At 44.1% G+C, this 24331-nt stretch overlaps 1 protein-coding gene across 1 annotated transcript in view; it reads right to left on the bottom strand.

Moving 5' to 3' along the window:
* Positions 1 to 889: 889 nt before the first annotated feature.
* DNAH1 (dynein axonemal heavy chain 1) overlaps positions 890 to 24331 on the bottom strand; it is an 822394-nt gene continuing 798952 nt past the window's right edge. Inside the window, exon 43 of the mRNA XM_086939555.1 lies at positions 890 to 1060. Coding sequence (XP_086795681.1) covers positions 890 to 1060 — 171 coding nt within the window. The remainder of the gene's footprint in view (positions 1061 to 24331) is intronic.

The raw sequence follows: 24331 nt of genomic DNA, 5'->3' as shown, positions 1-24331 counted from the left end.
TTCCCCGTCAGTGACAATGATATCAGACAGCCTGTGTAAATTAAAGATTTGGACCAAAATGATTCCTGTAAGTTCTACAGCTGTAGGTATTGTTTTACCGGAATGAAGTGTTCTATCTTCATGATATAATCCACCACTGCCAGTAATGACGATATATCATATCTATTTGAAGAAGATAGCTCGACAATGAAGCCCACTAAGACCATGTTCTAGGGTTGAGTTGGAGTGGATAGGGGTTTGCAGCAGTCTTACCGCAGGTGAACATGAAGTCTCGACGTGAACACACATTGCGCATCTCCAGCAGAAGTAATGACTGACGAATTTTCTTATGTACCATTGTTTTGTATGCCTTGATACATGCCACCATTTCATTACCACTTGTTGTATCTTGGTGCATAGGAGATATAACCCTTATTATTACAACAAGTCTCTATCTGTTATGAGGTGGGACTAACATCACAAAAAATGCACATTTGAATTCTTAAACATCTCCTAGCGGCACAGCTGTAAGATGTCTAAGACGCAGAAGTGATCTAGAATAATGTCACTGTACATGAGAAGATTTTGAACATTTTCCTTCTGTTCATACACGCCTAAATCATTGGAACTGAACTTTTAGCTTTCTTCCTTCATCATTTCTACCCAATTTAAATTCTAAGTTAAGGTTCAAAGTAGATTTATTTTATGGAGCAGTTGTTTACTGAGGCTTGCCTAATTTCATCTTTGGCATTCTGTCCATTTTCTTTATTATGGCACATGCTTGCGGAATATTTTTTTACTGACCTCTCCTCACACTCTCATAATTTTCTCCACTTAATATACTGCACCTTTATTATCTCTTATTTTCCTTTCACTGAGTTATTTACAAATCCCCACCTCCAAGCTCTTTTTAGACTTGCCTTTTGTCAAGTTTACTGTCGATGAGGTCTTGTGTCTGATTGGCAGAGGTCCGTGCTGAGAACATCAGGAAATTGGGGATGTACTCCATGGGTAGGTTTTTCAGCAGCTTGTCCGAGATGGTGAGAGTTTTTCCAGTGCCAGTGGGACCAATGCATAGAACCTGGTATACAATGTAAATAAAACCCTCAATGAAAATATGAATTGCATATAGAGAAACAAGAGGGGAGACATGGTCATGATGGGACACATAGCATGAAAGTTAGAAGGCATTGGAGGGAGCAATGATATAAAGCTTGAAGTACTAGCTCTCAAATGTTGGTATTCCATCATCTACATATTCACATGCACTTTGGGAGAGCAAGTAAAGTGATAATTACTTATACCAACTGCTCTCCAATATGAGAATTGTCTGTAGAATTCCAATTTGCGAAAATCTCTAACTCTTAACAAGAGGATATCTGAACACTTTTGGCAGGATGTCGACCTCACTCTAGCAGTGATTTTGAATTGGTTCCCATAATAATGACAATTGCAGGAATACCTTGTTCGCTGTCAGCGTTTTAGTGTCATCTTTAATCTGGACATTTAACATATACAGTACAGTGCACTATCCTGAAACAAGTAAGATTAGAGGTTTGCTTATGGGTCCATTGAAAAAAATCCATGTTGACAAACTTTCATTAGAAGCAAGTTAAAAATCTTGGGGTTTCCTTAGGATTTGGCCGATGTGGGACATAACCCAAAATTGTCAGCTGTCCCATCCGCCACATTTATAGTGTGCATATGGCTACAGACTTTTCTTAGAGAGAGCAGGATACCAACCAAATTTTTGGTAGATGTTCAACCTTCACCAAACTATAAATAACTCCTATTTAAAGTATATACATGACTATATGCTCTACGTAGTGTGGTCTGAACAACTGTCAATTTGTGGCAGATATTCCACATCAGCCAAATTCTAAAAATCACCAGTACTGTTTAAGGGTGGGTGATTCCACGGAGTTCCACTCGGCTCTAAATTCGTCTCTCAGTGCCTCTTACATGCCTTCATCAGCTCCGCAGTGACATTCTTCCAGCCGTCACACGTCTGCTGCACTCACACACAGATGTACCTGAACATTCCTCGAGGTTCTCTTCAGTGTGACCACTCACCAGCAAGATCTCTGCGCCTCGGGCTGAGCGGCTTCTGATTAGGGATGGCAAGTGCAACTAGACACTACAATATCAAAGAGGTAGTGTGTTAAGTCCTCCACAGTGTCTTGATTGGTCCCGGCATGCCGTACGATGCTACAGCACTCTAGCTGGAATGTCGCTGGTTTGCTGTTTACAGAATTCTCCAGCAGAGTCTGAAACCAAAACGGAGGCACTTCCAATATCAGAGAAAATAATCTGATGCCAGGGGCAGCTGTGGCTTGTTGTGAGACACACCTGGGAGAGCTGGTAAGGTGTATCTTTTTATTTCTTTTTATCTAAAAGAGCACTGCTGGCACAGACTTCTGTAAAAAAAAAAACATGCTAAGGTTACACTATCCTATCACCTTACTTAAGTACACACAGTAAGGAGCCAGAAGGTGTGTAGTTGGTAATTTGAACATCCTTCCCACACCCATATCTGTTCTGCAGATTCCCACGAGGCACTCTTCTCATGCTCAGAACTTGTCTGGAGTTACCCCGGACTATGTGGAGATCATTTAGGAGACGCCGGGGTGTGTACCTCGCAACTAAATGCTGTGCAAGGAAGGAAAGAATTGAGTGTACAGCTAGAAAGACCCGAGGTCAGGTCAATCTACCGGATATGGGGCAGTGACGTAAGGCAAAATGATGGTGCCTGCCAGCAGAGTGTGGCCATGGGCCTCTGAGACGCCCAAAGCTACCAGATGCTCATAGCTCTTGGCTGGAAGGAGTGGGGGCTGAGCCTTAAAGTATTCTGAAGCTGCACAGCAGGAAAGTGCCCTACGGTCTTGTGGCGCCATAGTTGTAAGGGACCGGAGACCAGATCGTGATAAATAGGGTTTTATTTTTATCAAGTGTCTCTTCTGGCGAGTAGGGAGACTGTCTCTGAGGAGTTGAAGTGGTTCCATGGTGAATGGCTCTCCTGGGTTGGTCTTTTCTTGCAGGGGCTTCACTCGGCCGCACTTCTCGGTGGTAATTCGCCTTCTCTCCCGTGTATTACATGTGAAAGGAAAATAGAAGGGTGTCAGAACACTTGTCCTGCTCACGCAATCACCCAGGGAACCGGGAAGTGCATAGGACACCGCTGCTCGTGGTTCACAAAAGGTACTTCCCTCGCGGTACTGTGTGGAAGGTATGGTGAGGTAAGCGGTGTGATAATGGAGGGGCCTAGGAGGATCTCCTCCTGGCTACAGGTCTGTATGGCGCCTTCGCTTTACATCCTGGAATGGTCAGGCCCACCTTCAAGTATTAACTATAAGTCCCAAAATGCAACGTGCTGCTGGATTGAAAAAGAAGTGATTGACTTAAGTTGTCATTCAAGTTGCCGGGCTACTTGCCCACTAAGGTGCCTAAATCATTTACGTCAGGTTTAGTTGTAGACGTCTGAAAGTTAAATAGGGCTGAGGCTGAGTCATTTGCATATCTGAAAGACTGTTATGTCAGCTGGAGATAATCAAGTAAGGTGGAGGGGCTTGCCTGGAAGAAAACAAGTTACTTACCTGTAACTTTGGTTCTCCAGTATTGGTAACTTTCATAGATTCCCATGGCTTGTATCATTCCCCGTCGTCGGAATGGGAACCTCGGTAAATAAAAAATAACATAGCAGTAGGTACAAAAGACAAAGGAAGGCCTAGGCCTCATCTCATTTTGTAACATATCCACCTATTTTTGTAAAACAGACCAAAAACATGTAACAACCAGTCAGATTAGCCTCACCCCATAGAACCCTCCTGAGAGAGCCTCGGAGCTTCAGATTTTCGTAGCCGTTGTGTAACAGTAACCACAATCCTTGAAGGCTGAGCTTTCCCATGGGAGGAGGATGGGCGCATGGGAGTCTATGAAAGTCACCAATACTGGAGAACCAAAGTTACAGGTAAGTAACTTGTTTTCTTACTCCAGTATTGAAACTTTCATAGATTCCCATAGCTTGTATCAGAGTAGCTAGCAGTAAACAATAAAGCACATTTTGTGACATAAAAACTGAAATAATTCTGTATCCATACTTTCATAAGAAGTCAACAGACATTAAAACAGTAGTCAGTAAACATTATCAGATACAAAATGTGCAATAATAGGAAGGGGATAGAAGGGAAAGATCACCCTCTCTGGAACATAAATGGAGACTAGGCAAGTCTGACGAGACTAGAAGCGCATATAAACAAGCGCTCGTACTCTACAATAAAGCAATTAAGAAGGCAAAAAAGGAGTATTTTATACGCAGAATAACTGAGAATAAAAATTCCACAAAGGAACTTTTTAAAATTGTTGGGAAACTATGCAATCCAACAAATCTCTCAGTAAAACTTACTCCATCACAGGAGAACTGCAATAAATTAAATGATTTCTTCTGTGAGAAAATTGATAATATCTACGCCTCCTTCTCCAACTGCACGCCAGAAACTATCGAGAACAATGCACCAACTACGACTCAAGTTACTTGTACAGGTTTTGGCCCTTTCTCAGAAGCCGAGGTGGGCAAAGCCATGCTTGAAGTTAAGTCAGGATCCCCACTAGATCCATGTCCACACCACATTTTCTCTCAGCTAACCCCTGTAATTTGCCCCACCGTAACGAAAGTTCTGAATCTTTCCTTATGCTCTGGTACATTCCCAAGATCTTGGAAGCAGGCCCTAGTTACTCCGCTAGTAAAAAAGACAGGATTAGATGTTAATAATCCGGCCAACTACCGGCCAATATCCCAGTTACCCTACCTCTCAAAAGTGCTGGAGAAATTGGTCAACAGACGGCTTTCCAGCTATCTGGAAGCTAATGAACTGTTGGACGATTCCCAGACGGGTTTCAGGGTGAACAACAGTACTGAAACAACACTTCTGGCGGTGACGGATAACATTAGGGCCCAGGTAGATCAAGGCAAGACAGTCGTCCTAATACTCCTTGATTTATCGGCGGCTTTTGATACCGTTCCACACGACCAACTACTGAAAGCCCTGGAAGGGAAAGGTATACGAGACAAGGCATTGGGATGGCTAAAATCTTTTCTGGAGGAACGAACACAATCAGTGTGTTTGGGTGATTTTATCTCTCCCCCACGAAACATTAAATATGGGGTTCCCCAGGGGGCCTCACTCAGTCCAACTTTGTTTAATGTTTTCGTGTCCTCATTGGCAGCCATTGGAAGAAGGTGGGGTGTTGAAATGTGTTCTTATGCTGACGACACCCAGTTAATGGTTACCATTGATGAAAAGGATGATCCTAAAACCCGACTGATAAATTGTCTGACTGAACTGGCCAACTGGATGCAAGAGCATTGTCTGAGATTAAATGCAGACAAGTCAGAAATCCTCTTGTTTGGCAAAAATCCCCAGCTCTGGGATAACAGCTGGTGGCCAAGCAACCTGGGGTTGCCTCCGAATCCCACCCCAAAAGCAAAAAACCTGGGAGTGGTATTGGACAGTGCTCTGTCCATGAAATCACATGTCTCCATTGTCTGCGGCAGAGGTTTTGCATTGCTGAAAATACTCAGACGAGTCTTCCCCTGGATCCCGACTGAATGTAGGAAAACCCTGGTTCAGTCATTGCTGATGAGCAGATTGGACTATGGCAACTCACTGTTTGTCGGAATGGCAGACTATCTCTTTTCTAAACTGCAGATAGTGCAAAATGCCGCGGCAAAGGCTGTCTGTAATAAAAAGAGATTTGATTCGGCTAAAAGCTGCATACGAGAGCTTCATTGGCTCCCGATGCGACAAAGAGCCAATTTTAAATTACTGTGTATCACACACAAGGTGCTCTACAACGCAGGCCCTACCATTCTACATAATAAAGTTGAATTCCACAGACCACCGAGGAACCTTCGATCCAGTACTTTAGGAAGAGCTACCACCACCCGGGTGAAGACTGTCAGGATGGGAGAGCGGGCCTTCTCGCATCTGGCGGCTACTAAGTGGAATGAACTACCTCCCAGTCTTAGACTGACAGACGATCTTCTGTCTTTTAGGAAACAATTAAAGACACTACTCTTCCCTAAATCAGAATAAATCATTACTCAGTGTGGTTATCGTACCTCTCAGCATCCAACCTCAGCGCCGTGATATCCTACTCAGGATGATTGTTAGCGCTCTATAAATAAATTAAATACAAATACAAATACAAATACCGCTCATTGGAAGAGATTCCTCAGAACTGCTTGTCCCACTGCCGCCTCACTCCTTGTGGAAGAGTCCAAACAGTAGTGCTTTGTGAAAGTGTGGGCGCTGCTCCATGTAGCTGCTCTCACGTCCTTCTAGCGGCTTATCTGCCGCTTGGTGGCAATAGTGAATTGCACTAGAAATCCAATGTGAGATTCCTTGTTTTGAAAGGGGAAAACCTTTCTGAGGAGCACTAAAAGCAACAAAGAGTTGTGAAGATTTCCTGAAATCCTTTGTGCGCTCAAGGTAAAATTTCAGACATCTCTGGACATCCAAGGAATGAAGAGACCTTTCTGCTGGAGTCGTAGGTCGAGGGAAAAAAGATTTTAGAAAGACAGGTTCATTCAAATGGAAATCCGAAGGGACCTTTGGAATAAATATCGGATTTGTTCTTAGAATTAGAGTGTCGTTTTTGAACTGTAAAAAATGCTCCATAATGGTCAGAGCTTGAAGTGCCCCAATCTCCTAGCCGATGTCAAGGTTAAGAGGAGGGCCACTTTCCATGACAGAAATTTAAGATCCGCTCTATGAATAGGCTCAAACGAAGGTCTCATGAGATGAGCCAGAACCAAGCTGAGTTGCCACATTGGAGGGGGAGGCCGAACTGGAGGGAAAACCCTAAAGAGTCATTTCAGGAATTGTTTGACAAGCCTTAAAGACCAGAAAGAAGGACCAGAGGCAGTCCGCCTGAATCTAGAGATGGCCACCAGGTGTACCTTGATGGAGGAATGTACAAGGCTTGACTTGGCCAGAGATAGATATGGCAATATCTGATAAGGAGCAGAAGAGAATGGATGAATGTTTTCTCTGTGGCACCCTAAGCCGAAACATTTCCATTTTGCACGATAGGTCTTATTTCTACTTAGTGCGCAGGCTTGAGTTCAAATTTCTTTACACTCCTGAGGGATCTTTAAATTCTGGAATTCTCAGTGCTCAGGAGCCATGCTGTCAACTGAAGAGAGCTCGGATCTGGATGCACCACCTGGCCCTAGGATATTGTCAATAGAGATGGAATGGGATGTAGGTGAACGGGCTGTTCTTGAGAGAGCAGGAGAAGCTCTGTGAACCAGAACTGGCAGGGCCACGCCACGCTATTAGAATCATTGTACAGGGTTCTGTCTTGAGTTTTCTGAGTAACCTTGGAATCAGGGGAATTGGAGGAAAGGCGTAAACAAATGCGCCTGACCAAGCCATCGAAAGAGCATTCCCCAACAAACCGCGATGGTGATCCCTGCTTGTATAGAACCGGCATTTCCTGTTCTCTGGGGTAGCAAACAGGTCTATGGACGGAGTGCCGTAACGTGTGAGAACCCTGTCGAGAGTGTCCTGATCCAGTTCCCACTCGTGACAGACTGATTTCAGATGACTCAATGTATCTGCTGTCGTATTGAGGGTACCTGGGAGATGCTCTGCTGAGAGAGTGATTTTTGGGAAAATTGCCCATTCCCAAATTTCCTTGGCCTCTTTTGAAAGAAGTTCAGATCTTGTTCCACCCTGTTTGTTCACATAATGCATGATGGTCGTCATGTTGTCTGTACGGACCAGGACGGTGGAATTCCGAATCCTCTGAAGGAAAGCCTGCAAAGCTAAACGAATCGCCTTGAGCTCCAGAAGATTGATGTGGAGAGTGAGTTGTTCGGGTGTCCAGTGATCGCTTACTTGGAGGTCTTGCAAAACCGCTCCCCAGCCTTCTAGCGAGGCATCCATGGTCAGAATCAAAGGAATTGGAGCAACCTTGAAAGTGAGACTTTTTGAGATACTGTCCTTCATCGTCCACCAATTGTCCGCCTCTGTCATAAGAGGAGTAACTGTTATTTTGTCGTTGAACGTGCCCTCCGACTGGCGCCATTGAATGTCCAGTTGTTCTTGCAAGGGGCGCATACGAAGTCTGCAATGCGGAATTAAGGGTATGCTGGATGAAATCGATCCTAGGAGAGATTTGTATCGACAAACCGACAGAGATCGTCTTCTTTGCAATTGACGGGCAGAAAGAATCAGCTTTTTCTGTCTTTCATCTGATGGGAAAGCCTTGCAGCAAGGCGTATCCAGAATGGACCCTAGAAACTTGGCCGACCTGGATGGAAGAAGGACTGACTTGTCCTTGTTGAGTTGAATATTCAGATGATTGAAAAGCTGAATGCAACTTTCGACTGCTCTTGTAGTTGCTTGAGAAGATGGAGCTTGTATCAACCAATCGTCCAGGTAGGGAAAAACCTTTAGAGACTGCTTTCTGAGTAACGCTGCAACTGGGGCCAATACCTTTGTGAATATCCCCGGGGCTGATCCGAGCTCCGAAAGGCAGGACCGTGAAATGAAAGTGGCTCTTGGCTACTCTGAAGCGTAAATATCTCTTGTGAGCTGGGTGGATAGGGACATGGAAGTATGCATCCTCGAGATCCAGAGTCGCCATGTAATCTCCTGGATTCAGAAGACGCAAGATATCCTGAAGAGATACCATCCGAAACGAGAGTTTTATGAGATAGGTGTTGAGCTCCCTCAGGTCTAAGATTGGGCGCCATTTTTCCTCCGTCTTGCGTACCAGGAAAAATCTGGAATAGAACCCATCTCCTCGTTGAGATAGAGGTACTGGCTCTATCACTCCTTTGATGAGCAGTTGACGAGTTTCGAGACGTAGAAGATGTAGATGTTTTGATTCGGTGGAGCGAGGGGCTCTGAATGGTGGGAGGTTTTGAAATTCAAATGTGTGGCCAAACCGGATGATATTGAGGACCTACAAATCTGATGTTATGATCTTCCAGCTGTGGAGACATTGTGATATCCTGCCCCCTACTGATGGTACAAGGGGTGAAGAACAGTAGGCAGAGCGGGGAAGCCGCTATTGGCGTTTAGAGGTATCTCTCCCTTGACGCCCCTGTCGACCTCTTGAAGGTTGGCGAGAGAAAGACGCCGACTGGCCTTGGCGTTAAAAGTACTGAGGTTTGTATGATTGCAAAGATTGTGAATAGGAGTAGCGTTGTTGGTATCTTCCTCTGTAGGTAGAAAAACCTTTTCCTCTTCCCCCCCGGAAACGCACTTTGCGCTATTGCAATGTCCCCAAGGACCTTGCCGTTTCTGTGTCATTTTTGATGTCTTGTAGAGCATTGTCTATATGCTTGCCAAAAAGCATGTCTCCATCAAATGGCAACTGCAAAATCTTATTCTGTACCTCAGGGCAAAACCAGGTAGACCAAAGCCAGCCTTGCCGTCTTAGGACAGCTGAACCTGCCAAGGCGCGAAAAGCAGTTGTGGCAATTTCCATCGCACAATCTATCATTTCTGAGGAAGACCGCTCTCCCTCATTTAGGATCTTCTTCGCGTCAGCCTTAGAACTATCTGGCAGTTGATCTATAAATGGAGACAAATCGCACCACATTTGTTGATCATATCGTCCCAAAATTACAAGTGCATTGGCAGCTCTAACAAGGAGGCTGGACATAGAGGAAACCCTCTTGCCCACATTGTCCAGGGCGGTACAAAAGGGGGTGGTGATGGATGGTGCATCTGAACCAATCAAACACTCACATCCAGTCAACAGATCTGGGTTTAATCCATCACTGTTCTTTAGCCCACTCTGCCACCCCAGTTCAGACATGGCCATATGCAAATCAGTCTGACTCAGTGCCTTTTGGGAACAGTCCGGTACAAAAGGGGGTAGTGATGGACGGAGCATCTGAATCAATCAAACACTCACACCCAGTCAAAAGATCTGGGTTTAATCCATCACCGTTCTTTAGCCCACTCTGCCACCCCAGTTCAGACATGGCTATATGCAAATCAGTCTGACTCTGTGCCTCATGGGAACAGTCCTGCCCGAACTGCCAAGCCATGCCTTCCCTGGACCGGACTCAAGCTTCCTAGGACCGGTTTCCGGCATTCCAGCCGTCTTCAGCCCGGTTTGCTTGAATCCAGTGGCAAAGTGAGCAAGGGACTCACGTCTGAGCACACCCTGCCAATTTATGGTGAACAAAGCGGTACAAAAGGGGGTGGCGATGGCAGTTTGGGATGGACTGTTCCCATGAGGCACAGGGTCAAGGCTGATTTGCATATGGCCATGTCTGAACTGGGGCGGTGTGGAGTGCAAAAAAACGATGGATTTAGGCCCAGATTTCTGTACTGGGGTGAATGTATGACATCTTTCTGCATTCTGTCCATCAACTGTTGGTTTTGCATTTGTCACCCCGAGTGGGATGGGTATGCTCAGACGCGAGTCCTATGCTCTCCACACCACTGGAGTCAAGCTATCCTGGCTGAAGACGGCTGATAGCCAGAAACCGGTCCTAGGATGCTTGATTCCAGACCAGGAAAGACATGGCTTGGCAGTTCGGGCTGGACTGTTCCCACGAGGCACAGGGTCAAGGCTGCTTTGCATATGGCCATGTCTGAACTGGGGTGGTGTGGAGTGCAAAAGAAACGATGGATTTAGGCCCAGATCTCTGTACTGGGGTGAATGTATGACATTGTTCTGCATTCTGTCCATCAACTGTTGGTTTTGCACATTGTCCAGGGGCCTGCCCTCCTTATCAGGTGGTGTGGTAAGGGGTGCCAATGGATTCTTTGACTATCTTTGAGCTGCCTGAGAGATTACAGAGTCTGGCTTCAGTTGACCAACCAGGCAGGCGGGACTATTGTCAGGAGCCTTATATTTTTTCTCCAGTCGCGGAAGAACAGGGATGACGGTAGCTGAAGACTGCATCACTTTAATTCCCTCACTCCATACATACTCCACCATTGGGATAGAACGGATGGATTTTCTAAAAGGCTCCTTGAAATCAGAAAGAAAACAGTCCGACTGTACCACGGGAATGGGAAGGCCAAAGCTCTTGGAAGCTCTCTCCATAAGAATATGGAAACCTCCGATGTCTGTTGGAGGAGAGTCTTTAGGATTAGGTGATGGTTAAGCAGGATCTGAAATGATATTTTTGTCCCATTCCCTATCCAGATTCGTGACCTGTTCCACATTCCGGTCATCATATGATGAGTCATCATCATCATCATCATCCTGCACTGTGATGAAATTCTGTTCTAATGGTTCCGGCTCCGGAGGTTGAGCAACTGTAGACAGAGGTGGCGGAGGCGGTGGTTGCATGGATTGTTGATCAGAGGCTTGAGATGGAAATCTCCTCTTATAATCCAACAACATGATTTGTAAGTCACTTATAAGTGAAGACGGCATAACCACCATACCCTGATGTGCCTGCTCGTGAGGTCTATCCCGTGGACGGAATTGTTGTTATTCCAAGTAATAATCATCAGAATCTGAGTCCTGGTATTTCACCTGAAGGTAGGATGACTATACGCATCCCCAGAAGACCTTCCTCCTCCTCTGAGTATTCCTCGTCCAAAAGAAATGCTGGAGGTAATGGTGTCACCCTTCGCGGAGATGTCATTTCAGGTGTGATTTGGCTGATCGAAATTTTGACTTTTTGTATCACTGACAGGGTCGTTGACGAGGTCGTCATCGAAGGAATCGTTGTCGGAGAAAGGACCACCGACGATGATGGGCTGATCGTCGACGGTACCGTAGACAAGCTCGACGTAAGTACCATCGTTGCCGTTGTCATTTACATTGTCGTCGCCGTTTTTGTCGACAGCATCGTCGGCGTCATACTCGTCGACGTCGAGGTTGTCAACATCGTCGACAAAGCTCTCGACGACAGGACCGTCGGCGGAGCTGAAATCGACACCTGGTGAATTTTAGATGCCGTCGTCGACGTACCTGATAATGTTGTCGTCAACGAACGGGTTTTCTTCTCAGATTTTGCTCCTAAGGTGCAGATGTTGGTTTCTTGAACACTTTTGCCTTTTCAGTTGGTGGACAGGCAGCAGAAGATCCATGGCTCACCTTCTGAGCAGAAAGAACATCAGGAACAAGTCCCTCCCTCTCCTTTACACCTCGGTGAGGAGATGTTTTGGGACTGGGCCAGTCAGACCTATCAGAGGTCTTTTGAGAGGCCTTAGCAGGAGGTTCAGTCGAGTTGAAGGGGAAGACCTACCCCTCTTTTTAGACCTCCTTGAAGAAGTATCTGAAGAGGCATCTTCACTGTCACTGGAAATTACTTCTTTTCGTGACTTCATCTTCTGTAATCAGGTCAAAAGTCGTTCCCTGTCTCTCAGAGTCTTGGTAGAGAAGGTCCTGCAGATCTTACAATAAGTGGCCTTGTGATCAGGATACAAGCAATAAATGCAGTCCTTATGCTTGTCCTCAATGTCAAGCCTTTTTTTAGAACAGGTAGCACAGGCCTTAAATAAAGCTTTCTTTTCCTTATCTGACATCCTGAAGAGAATAAAGTTGAAATCATAAAGTTGTAGAGAAATCTGAGCAGAGCTCAGTGGAGACTCCCTTAGCACAACGTGCGGTAGAAAATCTGAGACTCTGGGGCTCTCTCAGGAGGGTTCTATGAGGTGAGGCTAATCTGATTGGTTGTTACATGCTTTTGGTCTCTTTTACAAAAAGAGGAGGATATGCTACAAAATGAGATGAGGCCTAGGCCTTTCTTTCTCTTTTGTACCTACTGCTATGTTATTTTTTATTTACTGAGGCTCCCATTCTGACGACGGGGAATGATACAAGCCATGGGAATCTATGAAAGTTCCAATACTGGAGTAACCCAATACATCGAGTCAGAGGGAGGGCTGGGCAGTGGAGCTAAAGTATACTCCGCCACATGGTGGAATCAGAGTTTTTGTCGAAATACGCCTTCCCAGCGGAGTGCAGAGTTGGCAAAACTCCACTGGCGGAGTGGAGTTCCCCGCCCACCATTAGTTCTGTTTCCTAATAAGGGATATTCCATAGTTTGAGTTCATATACATAGAAGCCCTCTAAGTGCAAACTTGTGCAGAAGAGTGTCAATATGAATAACACCTGCATGTTGGCAAGATTGTTCCCTTCATCCTGGGTAAAGATAGAGGAGCAATTGTTCAGCATAGGAAACAGACACTTCAACAAAACTTTTTTAATGCATGCTATTACAACGCATGTCATCACAACGCCATTGCCATTAGAACATATGTCATTGCAACGCATATGCCTTTACCACGCATGCCTTTGCAACACATTTAGTTATTAAGGCATGAATGGTAAAGGTATATGTGTGTTAGATGCAAGTATAAGGTAAGTATATATGGTGTAGGGTGGCTTTGGGAAGGGTAAGTTTAGAGTTTAGGATTGGTTTGGGTTTTTGAGTGGGAAGGTTAATTTTAGGGTTTAGGGTGGGTTTGGGTTTTTGGGTGGGAAGGGCAATTTTAGGGTTTAGGGTGAGTTTGGGTTTTTGGGTGGCCAGGACAATTGTAGAGTTTAGGGTGGATGTGGATTTCTGGGTAGGAAGGGTAATTTTAGGGTTTAGGTGTTTTTTTTTGGGTGGGAAGGGTAATATTAGGGTGGGCTTTTTAGTGGGAAGGGTAATTTGAGGGTTAGGGAGAGTTTGGGTTTTTGGGTGTGTAGGGCAATGTTCGGGTTTAGGAGAGTATGGGGTTAAAAAAATATGTATATATTTGAAAAAATTATATAGATAAATATTGTGGAGAAGTGTGGCTCACTGGTTAGAAGCGGCAGACCCTGAAGCAGAGATCAGGCCCGGGACCAGGGTTCAATCTCCGACGCGGCAGGGTCTTGGGCTTAATGTCCATAGACTCGATAATTCTCTCGCCTCGGCGTCTACTCTAATCATGGGTCCCACCGCTGCAACTCTGGGCAATAGCTTGCTTAATCTCCACAATGGCCCCTACAACGCTGGGATGCCTGGCTTCACCTTGGGGGTGCCCAGGAGGGGCATCTCACAGGGAGAGCCAGGAAGGGTTCCACAGCGTTATACAGTGACGGGACGCCACGTTGCTGGGGCAGCTGTGCGCTTTACAAGTATACTACATTTACATTTACAAGTATACATTTACATATATGCACACAAATGTGTGCGTGTATAAGAACATATATATATACATCCTCACACACACACACACACACATATATATATATATATTACCTACTGGCGGTAGCCAGTAGGTATATATAGTTAGGACCTAGTTTCCATAGGAAATCCCCAACATTCTATTGGGAATAACTTTGGCGCTGGTTGATGAATCTTCGCAAATTTCTCAAAGAAGATGGCTCGCTCCGCTCCTCTCCTTCCCTGAAAGTTTGGGGGGATTAGTCAAGTGGGGGCTGAGAAAAAAGGGGGGGGCCAAAACGTGTTTTCCCCATGTTAATTTCCATAGGACCTTTAGACACGGCTACAGCTTGAACCACTGAAGGGAATTACACCAAACTTGTCAAAATTGTATGTCTGTTACGCAGATCACGCTTTTGGTTAAATGGTGTAAATACCTCCAGTAGTTCCTGAGAAAATTGAAAGCGAAATAAATTATATATCTATAAGCGCGCACCGTGCGCGCACTCCGCGATTTTTCAGAAAAAAAAAATTGGGGGGGGGGGCTTGGGGGGCTTCTCTCTTTTATTTCAATGTTTTTATTTTAATATCGAGGGTGCCCACCCCTCGTTTTGGCCCCCGAGATCACCGCCGCGGCCCGAGCCGCCTCAAAATGGCCGCCGCCTGGTTGTGGGCGGGGCCGGGAGGACGTAGCAGGACAGGCTGTTGTAGCGGTTATCTTCCGGGCCAGCATGCCAGGGAGGCGCCAGAGGTTCCGTGGTAGTGTGTGTAGAGTTCGTGCCACGTCTCTGCATATGCACATAGCTCAATATACCTTCCTCGCAGTGTCACTACTGTGGCAGGCACTCGGAACGACCGGTCAGTCCATCGCTCTCCGATCCACCCGCGTAGCTAGGGGGGGGGGCGAGGGGGGCGGCCCTTCTCCGTCCCATTGCGGCAGCCTTTATTATTTATTTGGGGACATTTACTGACATAGTGTACCCAAATACATTATAAAGGCCACCGCAACGGGCCAGTGCCGCGCGGCGCCATTTGATGCTTTGAAGTGTACTGGCCGCCCTCAGCCGCGTTCAGCAGCTGAGCCTCAGTTTTAAATCAGCCGCCTCTTCTTGCGCGCTCGCCATTGGCTCCGCCGTTTGCCCGTCAATGATTGTCTGCTCGCAATGCAGTGGCACAGGCAGCTCTACCAGTACCGCTAAATTCAAAATGGAAATTATCCCTCGACCGGACCACCCGACAGGGGGTCCGCCGGAGGAATTATTATTGCCGCTGCTGAAGAGAGCACAGAACGGCGCTAGAGACAGCCTTTTAAATCAGCTGGGCCTCTTTGTGCAGAAACTAATTAAAGTTGCAGCGAACTGTTGTATTGTTTTAGTTAGGGGGTAGGTAATGACCTGCTGCTTAGTTCCGGTGACGTCTCTGCTCAGGCACACTATAATTCAACTGCTGTTGCAACCCGTGCCCCCTTGGCCCCTGCCCAGCCAACCGAAGAGCCCAGTCACAAGAGAAGAAACGAAGTGGAAGTGGTGAAGGCAAGCGCTCAGATTGGTACATGTAGAAGAACTTGTTTACCGGCACCCGTCAGGTGAGTCTAGAGGCTCTGTGTGTCCCGCTCTGCAGAATTTCCTTATCAATACAAGGCAGCAAAGCAAGTTGGTGCAAACCATTCATTTCAGAATGAGCCAGCCCAGGAGTTTTTGTTCACGCACAGTACGAATTGTATTCATGTTATAAGTGCGGTAAATTATGTCTGGCAATTTCCAGCTCAGTGCAGCTGTAACCACAGAGAAACAGAAGTTTGTCCTTCTTGGCTCAGTAGTGCTAATTACTTCTTATTATAGTGCTACGACGAGCCAGTCTGCAACCTAAAGCACATGATTATGCAAATTGTTTCACGATTGTATTACGTATAGTATAATATAGCCTGCCACAAAAACTGCAGACATTTAGAGTGCATGATAAAGCAGTGTAACCTTTTATTTCATGGGGTTAGCTCCAGTTGCAAGATATTATTAGAACTTATTGTGTACATTTTTTGTTATTTCTGTTTCCATGCAGCTCATTACGTGGTTTTATACGTGAGAAAGTGTTACTCTGAATGTTACACATTTGGTAATTAAATGTCATTCATAAGTCCACTAATACCATGGACATGCCTCACATAAGCCAAAAACTTGGCTACCTATTTTGCACTCACACAATCTGTCTCCGGTTAGTGCCCTTCAATTTCTGGTGGTTAGCAGCAGTTTTAAAATCTTCTTCGTTTCTCTTTGCTCAGTTGGGTGCAATTTCTTATAGTTAAATGTTTTGCTTGTCTAAATCTGCTTGATTTTGCTCACTAGAAAGTGTCACTCATAGTCAGTGAAATGTCACTCATAATTAAAGTGACATTATGAAAATGTCACACATAGCAATCTGAAACCTTGGCAGCTATGTGCTCCTCCTTAAAAGGTGGTGGTGTTGTGTGAGCGTGGCCGATCCTGGGTGCGGAAGTGGGTAGTGCAGGGTCATGGAGTGCCGCAGTCTGCTCTCACTGCTCGCCCTGTGTCTGTGCCAGGGACGTAATTGTACGGTTGACTTAACTTCCAACAAGCCGTCTTCACAGTTAACGTGGACCACAGGGTAAGAAGCTAATGATTCCGTGCTTCAGGATGTTTTACAGTTGTAACGCTTTAACTCTCTGTTGTATCCATGGGTACTAGGACTTGAACGAGAAGCAAAAACTGCAGATGCTTTTTAGATGTGGGCATTAACTTCTGCAGCAGTCTCTGATCTTGCTAGAATAATAAACTTCCTCAACCATTGTCTGACCTGCCCTCCACAGGCCTGCCACTCATTTGGGCAGTACAGCCCTTCACGACCAGATCACTTCTTCTAATCAAAATATCTATTATCTGTCTGAGGGGCAGGCTTGTGTGTGAAGCTACAGGTCTGCTCCAGCATTAGGAACTGGGATCAGAACTGGACCGTTTCACGGTATTCTCGAGCCTTTCCTATTGGTACTGTGTTAAGAAAACCTTGATGGTGCCTTTAATCCCTGAAACAAGTAAATATTTGAGTGTGCAAAAGCTTTGGTTGTGTGAACTTTCGGTTGCCAAGTTCAGTAGATTGCACAGTTCCTTCATGTGGAGGCGGGGGAGGGGGAGAGTCTTCACACTAGCCTGGTGCCACTCTTAGGGAGAAGGCCTACTATAACGTAAAGAGCTCGGTGTACTGTGAAGAGGAATACTTGGTGAGCACTTTGTAAGGCCGCCATGTTAAGTGATTAATGATTGCGTGGTGTGTGTGTTTTAAGAGGACAGCCTATGTGAGGATTCCTTGATGAGTGGTGTATGAGAGCGACTTGGTGATTGATTTGTAAGAAATCAATGTATGTCAAACTTAGGACACAATATCCTGACACAAAAAGACTGGCCCACGCCCGCCAGAACATTGTCCGGGACACAGACAATGTCGTGGCAGGCAGGGGCCTGGGCGGGAGAGCACGCAAACCTGAAATGCAGCCCCCAGCCCGCTTCTACCCCAGGCAACGCTGGTGCGGGCTGCTAGTATATATATATATTCACTGAAAAAAACATAGGTTTTACGCCTTATATAGTTAGGAATTAGCATTTAAAAAACCTTTGAAATTCACTGAAAAAACCATAGTTTTAGGCCTTATATAGTTAGGAATTAGCATTTAAAAAACCTTTGAAATTCACTGAAAAAACCATAGGTTTTAGGCCTTATGTAGTTAGGAATTAGCATTTAAAAACCTTGAAAATTCACTGAAAAAAACATAGGTTTCAGGCCTTATATAGTTAGGAATTAACATATAAAAAACCATTGAAATTCCTCCTATATAGTTAGTTGGACTAACTATATTTGGCGCACCCCCAATCCACTGCTGATGATGTCACATATTACATCATTCATGACATGGTCAGTGACATCACTGATGACATCACTGATGACATCTCAAATGACATCACTGATGACATCACTGATGACATCACTGACGCCATCTCATTTGACATCACTGATGACATCACTGATTACATCATTTATGTGATAATACGATGCACCTCCTCACACTCTAATATAACCTTTGATACACCCAGTGTTACATACAGACTACCATTCTTGAAACTATTGACACACCAATACCAGTTACTACATAGGCACTCACTGATTCCTAGGTCTACTCACACACCCACTCATTCACCCATACAATCACTCATACATACAGTCACTCATCAATGCAACACTATCATATGCACTCATACACCTATGCAGACACTCACACACTGCCACTCATCCATGGAGTTACTCACACACCTAGTCAGTCATGAAAGAATCAATCACACTTCCATTTCCTCATCTATATAGTTATACACACAACACCTTAGTTATTCAAACATATACTAACACATACTTACTCTCTTATACAATCACTGATACAAGTACACATTGATCTGCACAGTCACACACCTCCTAGCCAGCCACACACACACTCAGTCTCCCATACAAATATTTGGGCAACCAATCAATAACCCATATAGCCACTCATATAGCTACTGATCAACGCATGCAGCAGCTTACACAACAACAGATATACTGATGCACACATTCACAGTTTATGTAAAACATATTTAAACTTTACAAAAAAAACAGTCACTGGATGATGTCATCAGTGATGTCATCAGTGATGTCAAATGAGATGTCATCAGTGATGTCATCAGTGATGTCATTTGAGATGTCATCAGTGATGTCATCAGTGATGTCACTGACCATGTCATGAATGATGTAATATGTGACATCATCAGCAGTGGATTGCGGGTGCACCATATATAGTTAGTCCAACTAACTATATAGGAGGAATTTCAATGGTTTTTTATATGTTAATTCCTAACTATATAAGGCCTGAAACCTATGTTTTTTTCAGTGAATTTTCAAGGTTTTTAAAATGCTAATTCCTAACTATATAAGGCCTAAATACTTTGCCAGCTATGTGGAATAAATTACCGCTGAAGCTCCGCAATGAAAAGAAACTAATGCCTTTCCGCAAACAACTAAAAACTGTGCTTTTCCAGCAAGCGTGGGGTGGCCGATAAATGTAATCTGATGCATCTTTTTATTGTTTAGCTGACCCTAACAAAGCGCTTAGAGACCCCTGGGTTATAGCGCGCTATACAAGTCACAATAAATAAATAAAATAAAACCTATGTTTTTTTCAGTGAATATATATATATATTCTCCCAACGATCTCCGGTATGAAAGGAACGCTGTCATCGGGCGGTCCGAGCAGGGACACTGGAAGTCCCAAAATATCCTCTCACCAATCTTTCTCGTACAAAAGATACTCGGACACCTTCCTTCTGCAAAAAGTGATTTATTGCGGCAAAAAACAACGCGTTTCGGAGACTAAGCCTTGATCATGAAAGTCTCAATGCACACAATCAAATTTAAATCCATTGGTGTAAAACAAATCATAAACATTAACATAGGACTATTTTCTGGTGCTGTATACAAGCTGGTAAATGTATCGGCCATCTTACAGTGTGCAAAAACGCAGCGACCACATATACGCAGTACATTTATAAACGCACATAGTTAGAATTGTAATTTGTGCTATATGACATATTTCATAAATCATGATTATGCAAACAAAAGGTATAATTGTCATGTGAAAATTCATACAAAATTCATGGTCGTGAACATCCATTGAATTAGGAAAATCTCGCCCATATTTTTTCAACATGAAGCACACCTTAGAATAGATCAAAAAGTCCATCAACAACTTGGTAAATGTGGCAGACTTGCGCAGTAATGCCCCAGTGAGCTTAGAAAACGTTGACTATTAAACATATACAATATTATATAATATCTGCGTCTTAATGCCCAAACTCATATGATCTCTCAGTTGAACCAACATGTGCGTTAATTTTCTGTGGCCACAGTATTCTACACCATCCAAGCACCTATGAAAATAGAAATTTAAAATTGCTAAAAACTGCGTCTGTGATCCTGTACTATTGTTAGCTCATACAATGAAATTAATGCAAATGTATTGCCAGTTCCTCAGTAACATTTAATCCATTCGGTACAATGCTCTCAAATTCGATAATGTACATTGATTCTAATTTGCGTAGCGATAACTCTTGATTGCCTCCCCTGATCCCAAGGTCCACACAATCAATCACAACCATGCGTACTCCTGTTTCATCTTGGTAATGATGTGAGTGAAAATGTCGAGCTATTGGATAGAGTCTGTTATTGTTCCTAATAGCTCGAAGATGCTCAAGAACTCTATTCTTGGCCTGGTGTTTCGTGCTTCCCACATACCATTTGTTGCATGGGCAAATTAGAATATATACACAATGTGTGGTGTTACAGGTAAGATGTTTCTTAATTGTAAATTACTTTCCGGTACTGGGGATTACCAATGTATTGCAGTTGGAGCCCCCTTTGCAGGCTTTACACCTGTTGCAGCGTTTGTAACCGGATTGTGTACCCTGTATCCCTTGATTGAGTTGTGTGACATGGTTATGACTTAATTCATCTTTCAATGATCTGCTTTTCCGAAACGTGATCTGTGGATTGCTCCCAAGATCAGGTTTTAGGTGCTCATCACTTAGACGGACATGCCAGTGTTTCTTAAAAATCTGACGAATATTGTTGGCTTCAATAGAGCTGCAGTTTCTTCTAGCCCGTAACAGGAATACTTTGTACCAAATTGCGGGGGTGTGAACTATTGGCTCTGAGGATACTGTTGCATCTTCGAGCTATTAGGAACAATAACAGACTCTATCCAATAGCTCGACATTTTCACTCACATCATTACCAAGATGAAACAGGAGTACGCATGGTTGTGATTGATTGTGTGGACCTTGGGATCAGAGGAGGCAATCAAGAGTTATCGCTACGCAAATTAGAATCAATGTACATTATCGAATTCGAGAGCATTGTACCGAATGGATTAAATGTTACTGAGGAACTGGCAATACATTTGCATTAATTTCATTGTATGAGCTGACAATAGTACAGGATCGCAGTCGCTGTTTTTAGTAATTTTAAATTTCTATTTTCATAGGTGCTTGGATGGTGTAGAATACTGTGGCCACAGAAAATTAACGCACATGTTGGTTCAACTGAGAGATCATATGAGTTTGGGCATTAAGACGCAGATATTATATAATATTGTATATGTTTAATAGTCAACGTTGTCTAAGCCCACTGGGGCATTACCGCGCAAGTCTGCCACATTTACCAAGTTGTTGATGGACTTTTTGATCTATTCTAAGGTGTGCTTCATGCTGAAAAAATATGGGCGAGATTTTCCTAATTCAATGGATGTTTACGACCATGAATTTCGTATGAATTTTCACATGAAAAGTATACCTTTTGTTTGCATAATCATGATTTATGAAATATGTGATACAGCACAAATTACAATTCTAACTATGTGCGTTTATAAATGTACTGCGTATATGTGGTCGCAGCGTTTTTGCACACTGTAAGATGGCCGATACATTTACCAGCTTGTATACAGCACCAGAAAATAGTCCTATTTTTAATTAGAACCGCCATTAGTGGGCGTGACTTGGTTGCGAAAACCAGCATGCAACATGACGGGAAACAACCAAGTCACGCCCACTAATGGCGGTTCCAATTAAAGTAACAATGAATAAATAGGTGATGCTAATGCAGTGCCTGGATGTCTGGCTCATGAAGAAGAGGCGCGATTGCCTCGAAACGCGTCGAGCATGTACAAATTAAGGAGGACGGATGACGAGCGGCGACGAGGCAGAGAACACTGTTTGGGTGCAGGACAGCGTCATGTGCCCGCCTGAGCGCCAGGGCTTTGAATGAAAATATTAAAACGTGGCGCGCCGCGGAAACAGGCTGAGCACCATTTCAGAAATGAAAGGCTGAGGAGGACAACAAATCCTTCTCTTTGAGCACGTTGACCTTTCGCGAATTGAAGCTCGCTAATCCATGAACTCCGCCCTACTAAGGAAATGACAAGCTTTTAATTAACTGAAAGACACTGAACCTACTAAGGTATAATACTAGTAGCTCACCTAACGAACTGCGAAAACCAGCATGCAACATGACGGGAAACAACCAAGTCACGCCCACTAATGGTGGTTCCAATTAAAGTAACAATTAATAAATAGGTGATGCTAATGCAGTGACTGGATGTCTGGCTCATGAAGAAGAGGCGCGATTGCCTTGAAACGCGTGGAGCATGTACAAATGAAGGAGGACGGATGACGAGCGGCGACGAGGCAGAGAACACTGTTTGGGTGCAGGACAGCGTTGTTTGCCCGCCTGAGCGCCAGGGCTTTGAATGAAAATATTAAAACGCGGCGACCCGCGCCGCGGAAACAGGCTGAGCACCATTTCAGAAATGAAAGGCTGAGGAGGACAACAAATCCTTCTCTTTGTGCACGTTGACCTTTCGCGAATTGAAGCTCGCTAATCCATGAACTCCGCCCTACTAAGGAAATGACAAGCTTTTAATTAACTGAAAGACACTGAACCTACTAAGGTATAATATTAGTAGCTCACCTAACGAACTGCGAAAACCAGCATGCAACATGATGGGAAACAACCAAGTCACGCCCACTAATGGCGGTTCCAATTAAAGTAACAATGAATAAATAGGTGATGCTAATGCAGTGCCTGGATGTCTGGCTCATGAAGAAGAGGCGCGATTGCCTCGAAACGCGTCGAGCATGTACAAATGAAGGAGGACGGATGGCAAGCGGCGACGAGGCAGAGAACACTGTTTGGATGCAGGACAGCGTCGTGTGCCCGCCTGAGCGCCAGAACTTTGAATGAAAATATTTATATATATATATATATATATATATATATATATATATATATATATATATATATATTTGTGCTCTATTTCTTCAGTTACAAAGAAAATCAGCACTTGCGGGGGGGGGGCGCTTGAAGAACTTTATTCAGCAGCAAGCAAAAAACGCGTTTCGGTGATCTGCCTTCTTCGGTGTTACTGACACACCGGAAGAGACCATGTTTAAAAAACATTTCATTTGTGCATAACAATCAAAAAGGGACAAGCGCATGTGCGCAAATGTGAGCGTCATTTTGAATTTTCATGTATATATACAATTTATACAATGATGCTCAATTCATTTTAGATTATATTCTTTATCACCACAGTGTTCTACTTTTTATAACCATTATACTAAATTAATGCATTTATTTCAAGTATCTCAGTATCCAAACGCGAAAAACATTTCATTATTATTCATGCCGTATATCTCTCCTCTAAACATGGTAATAAAGGCTAATACCCAATTGGCATATATAAGTTCCTAATATAGTGCACTACATGTGCCCAGGACCTGTAATTAAATACTACTAGCGCACCTGCAGCACTGATTGTATCACCCACTTAAGTAGACCTTTAAACATAGCTCAGGCTTACCATTGCAAAGTCTGTGAGTGCAGTTTTTAACTGCTATTTCAACCTGGCAAATAAATCTTTTGCCAGGCCCAAACCTTTCTTTTTAATGCATATAGGTCACCCATAGGTTAGGCCATGGACAGCCCATTGTGCAATGTATTTGAAAAACAGGAATTGTACTTTTAAAATTGTACATGCTCAGATAGTGAAAAACTCTTGAATTCATTTTTCACTACGGCAAGGCTATTTCTCCCATAGGATACCATTGGTATTACCTTACAACATTTTATAAGAGTAATGTCCAAATGAAAAGATATAACTGGATCAAGTATGGTGTCCTTGCAATCCTAGTTTAAAATCCTAGTTCATGGCAAAGTTGGAATTTAAATTACAATTCTGAAAATGTCACTTTTAGAAAGTCGGCATTTTCTTTCCTTAGCCATTTGGTGCCTGTGTCTCTGGTCACATGACTGGGTGTATCAGGCAGTTGAGCTTTGTTTATTCATCACAGACAGCCACACACAATGGGGGACCTTAGGTGTGACTGAGTGGGCCATCACTGGCACAATGGGAGGGAGGAGCTGAGCTCAACCTCACTCACACCTGCATAGGCTGTGTCCTGTCCCCAAGCAAAGAGTGGCATACCCCATGTAGTTAGCCTAGAGCCAGGGTAGGGAAGGCAGGGCATCTGTGCACTTTAAAGGCATAACTCTGAAGCATTTCTACACTTCCAAGGCACAACTCTGTATCAAAGAAGGGCCTCAGACACCTCCACTACAGTACACTTCTGGACTTCTGGATAC

This window comes from Lissotriton vulgaris, chromosome 9, assembly GCF_964263255.1.
Source record: "Lissotriton vulgaris chromosome 9, aLisVul1.2, whole genome shotgun sequence".
Classification (NCBI taxonomy): Eukaryota; Metazoa; Chordata; class Amphibia; order Caudata; family Salamandridae; genus Lissotriton; species Lissotriton vulgaris.
Note: the sequence above shows the minus strand (reverse complement) of the source record. Positions and strands in the feature narration are given on the sequence as shown.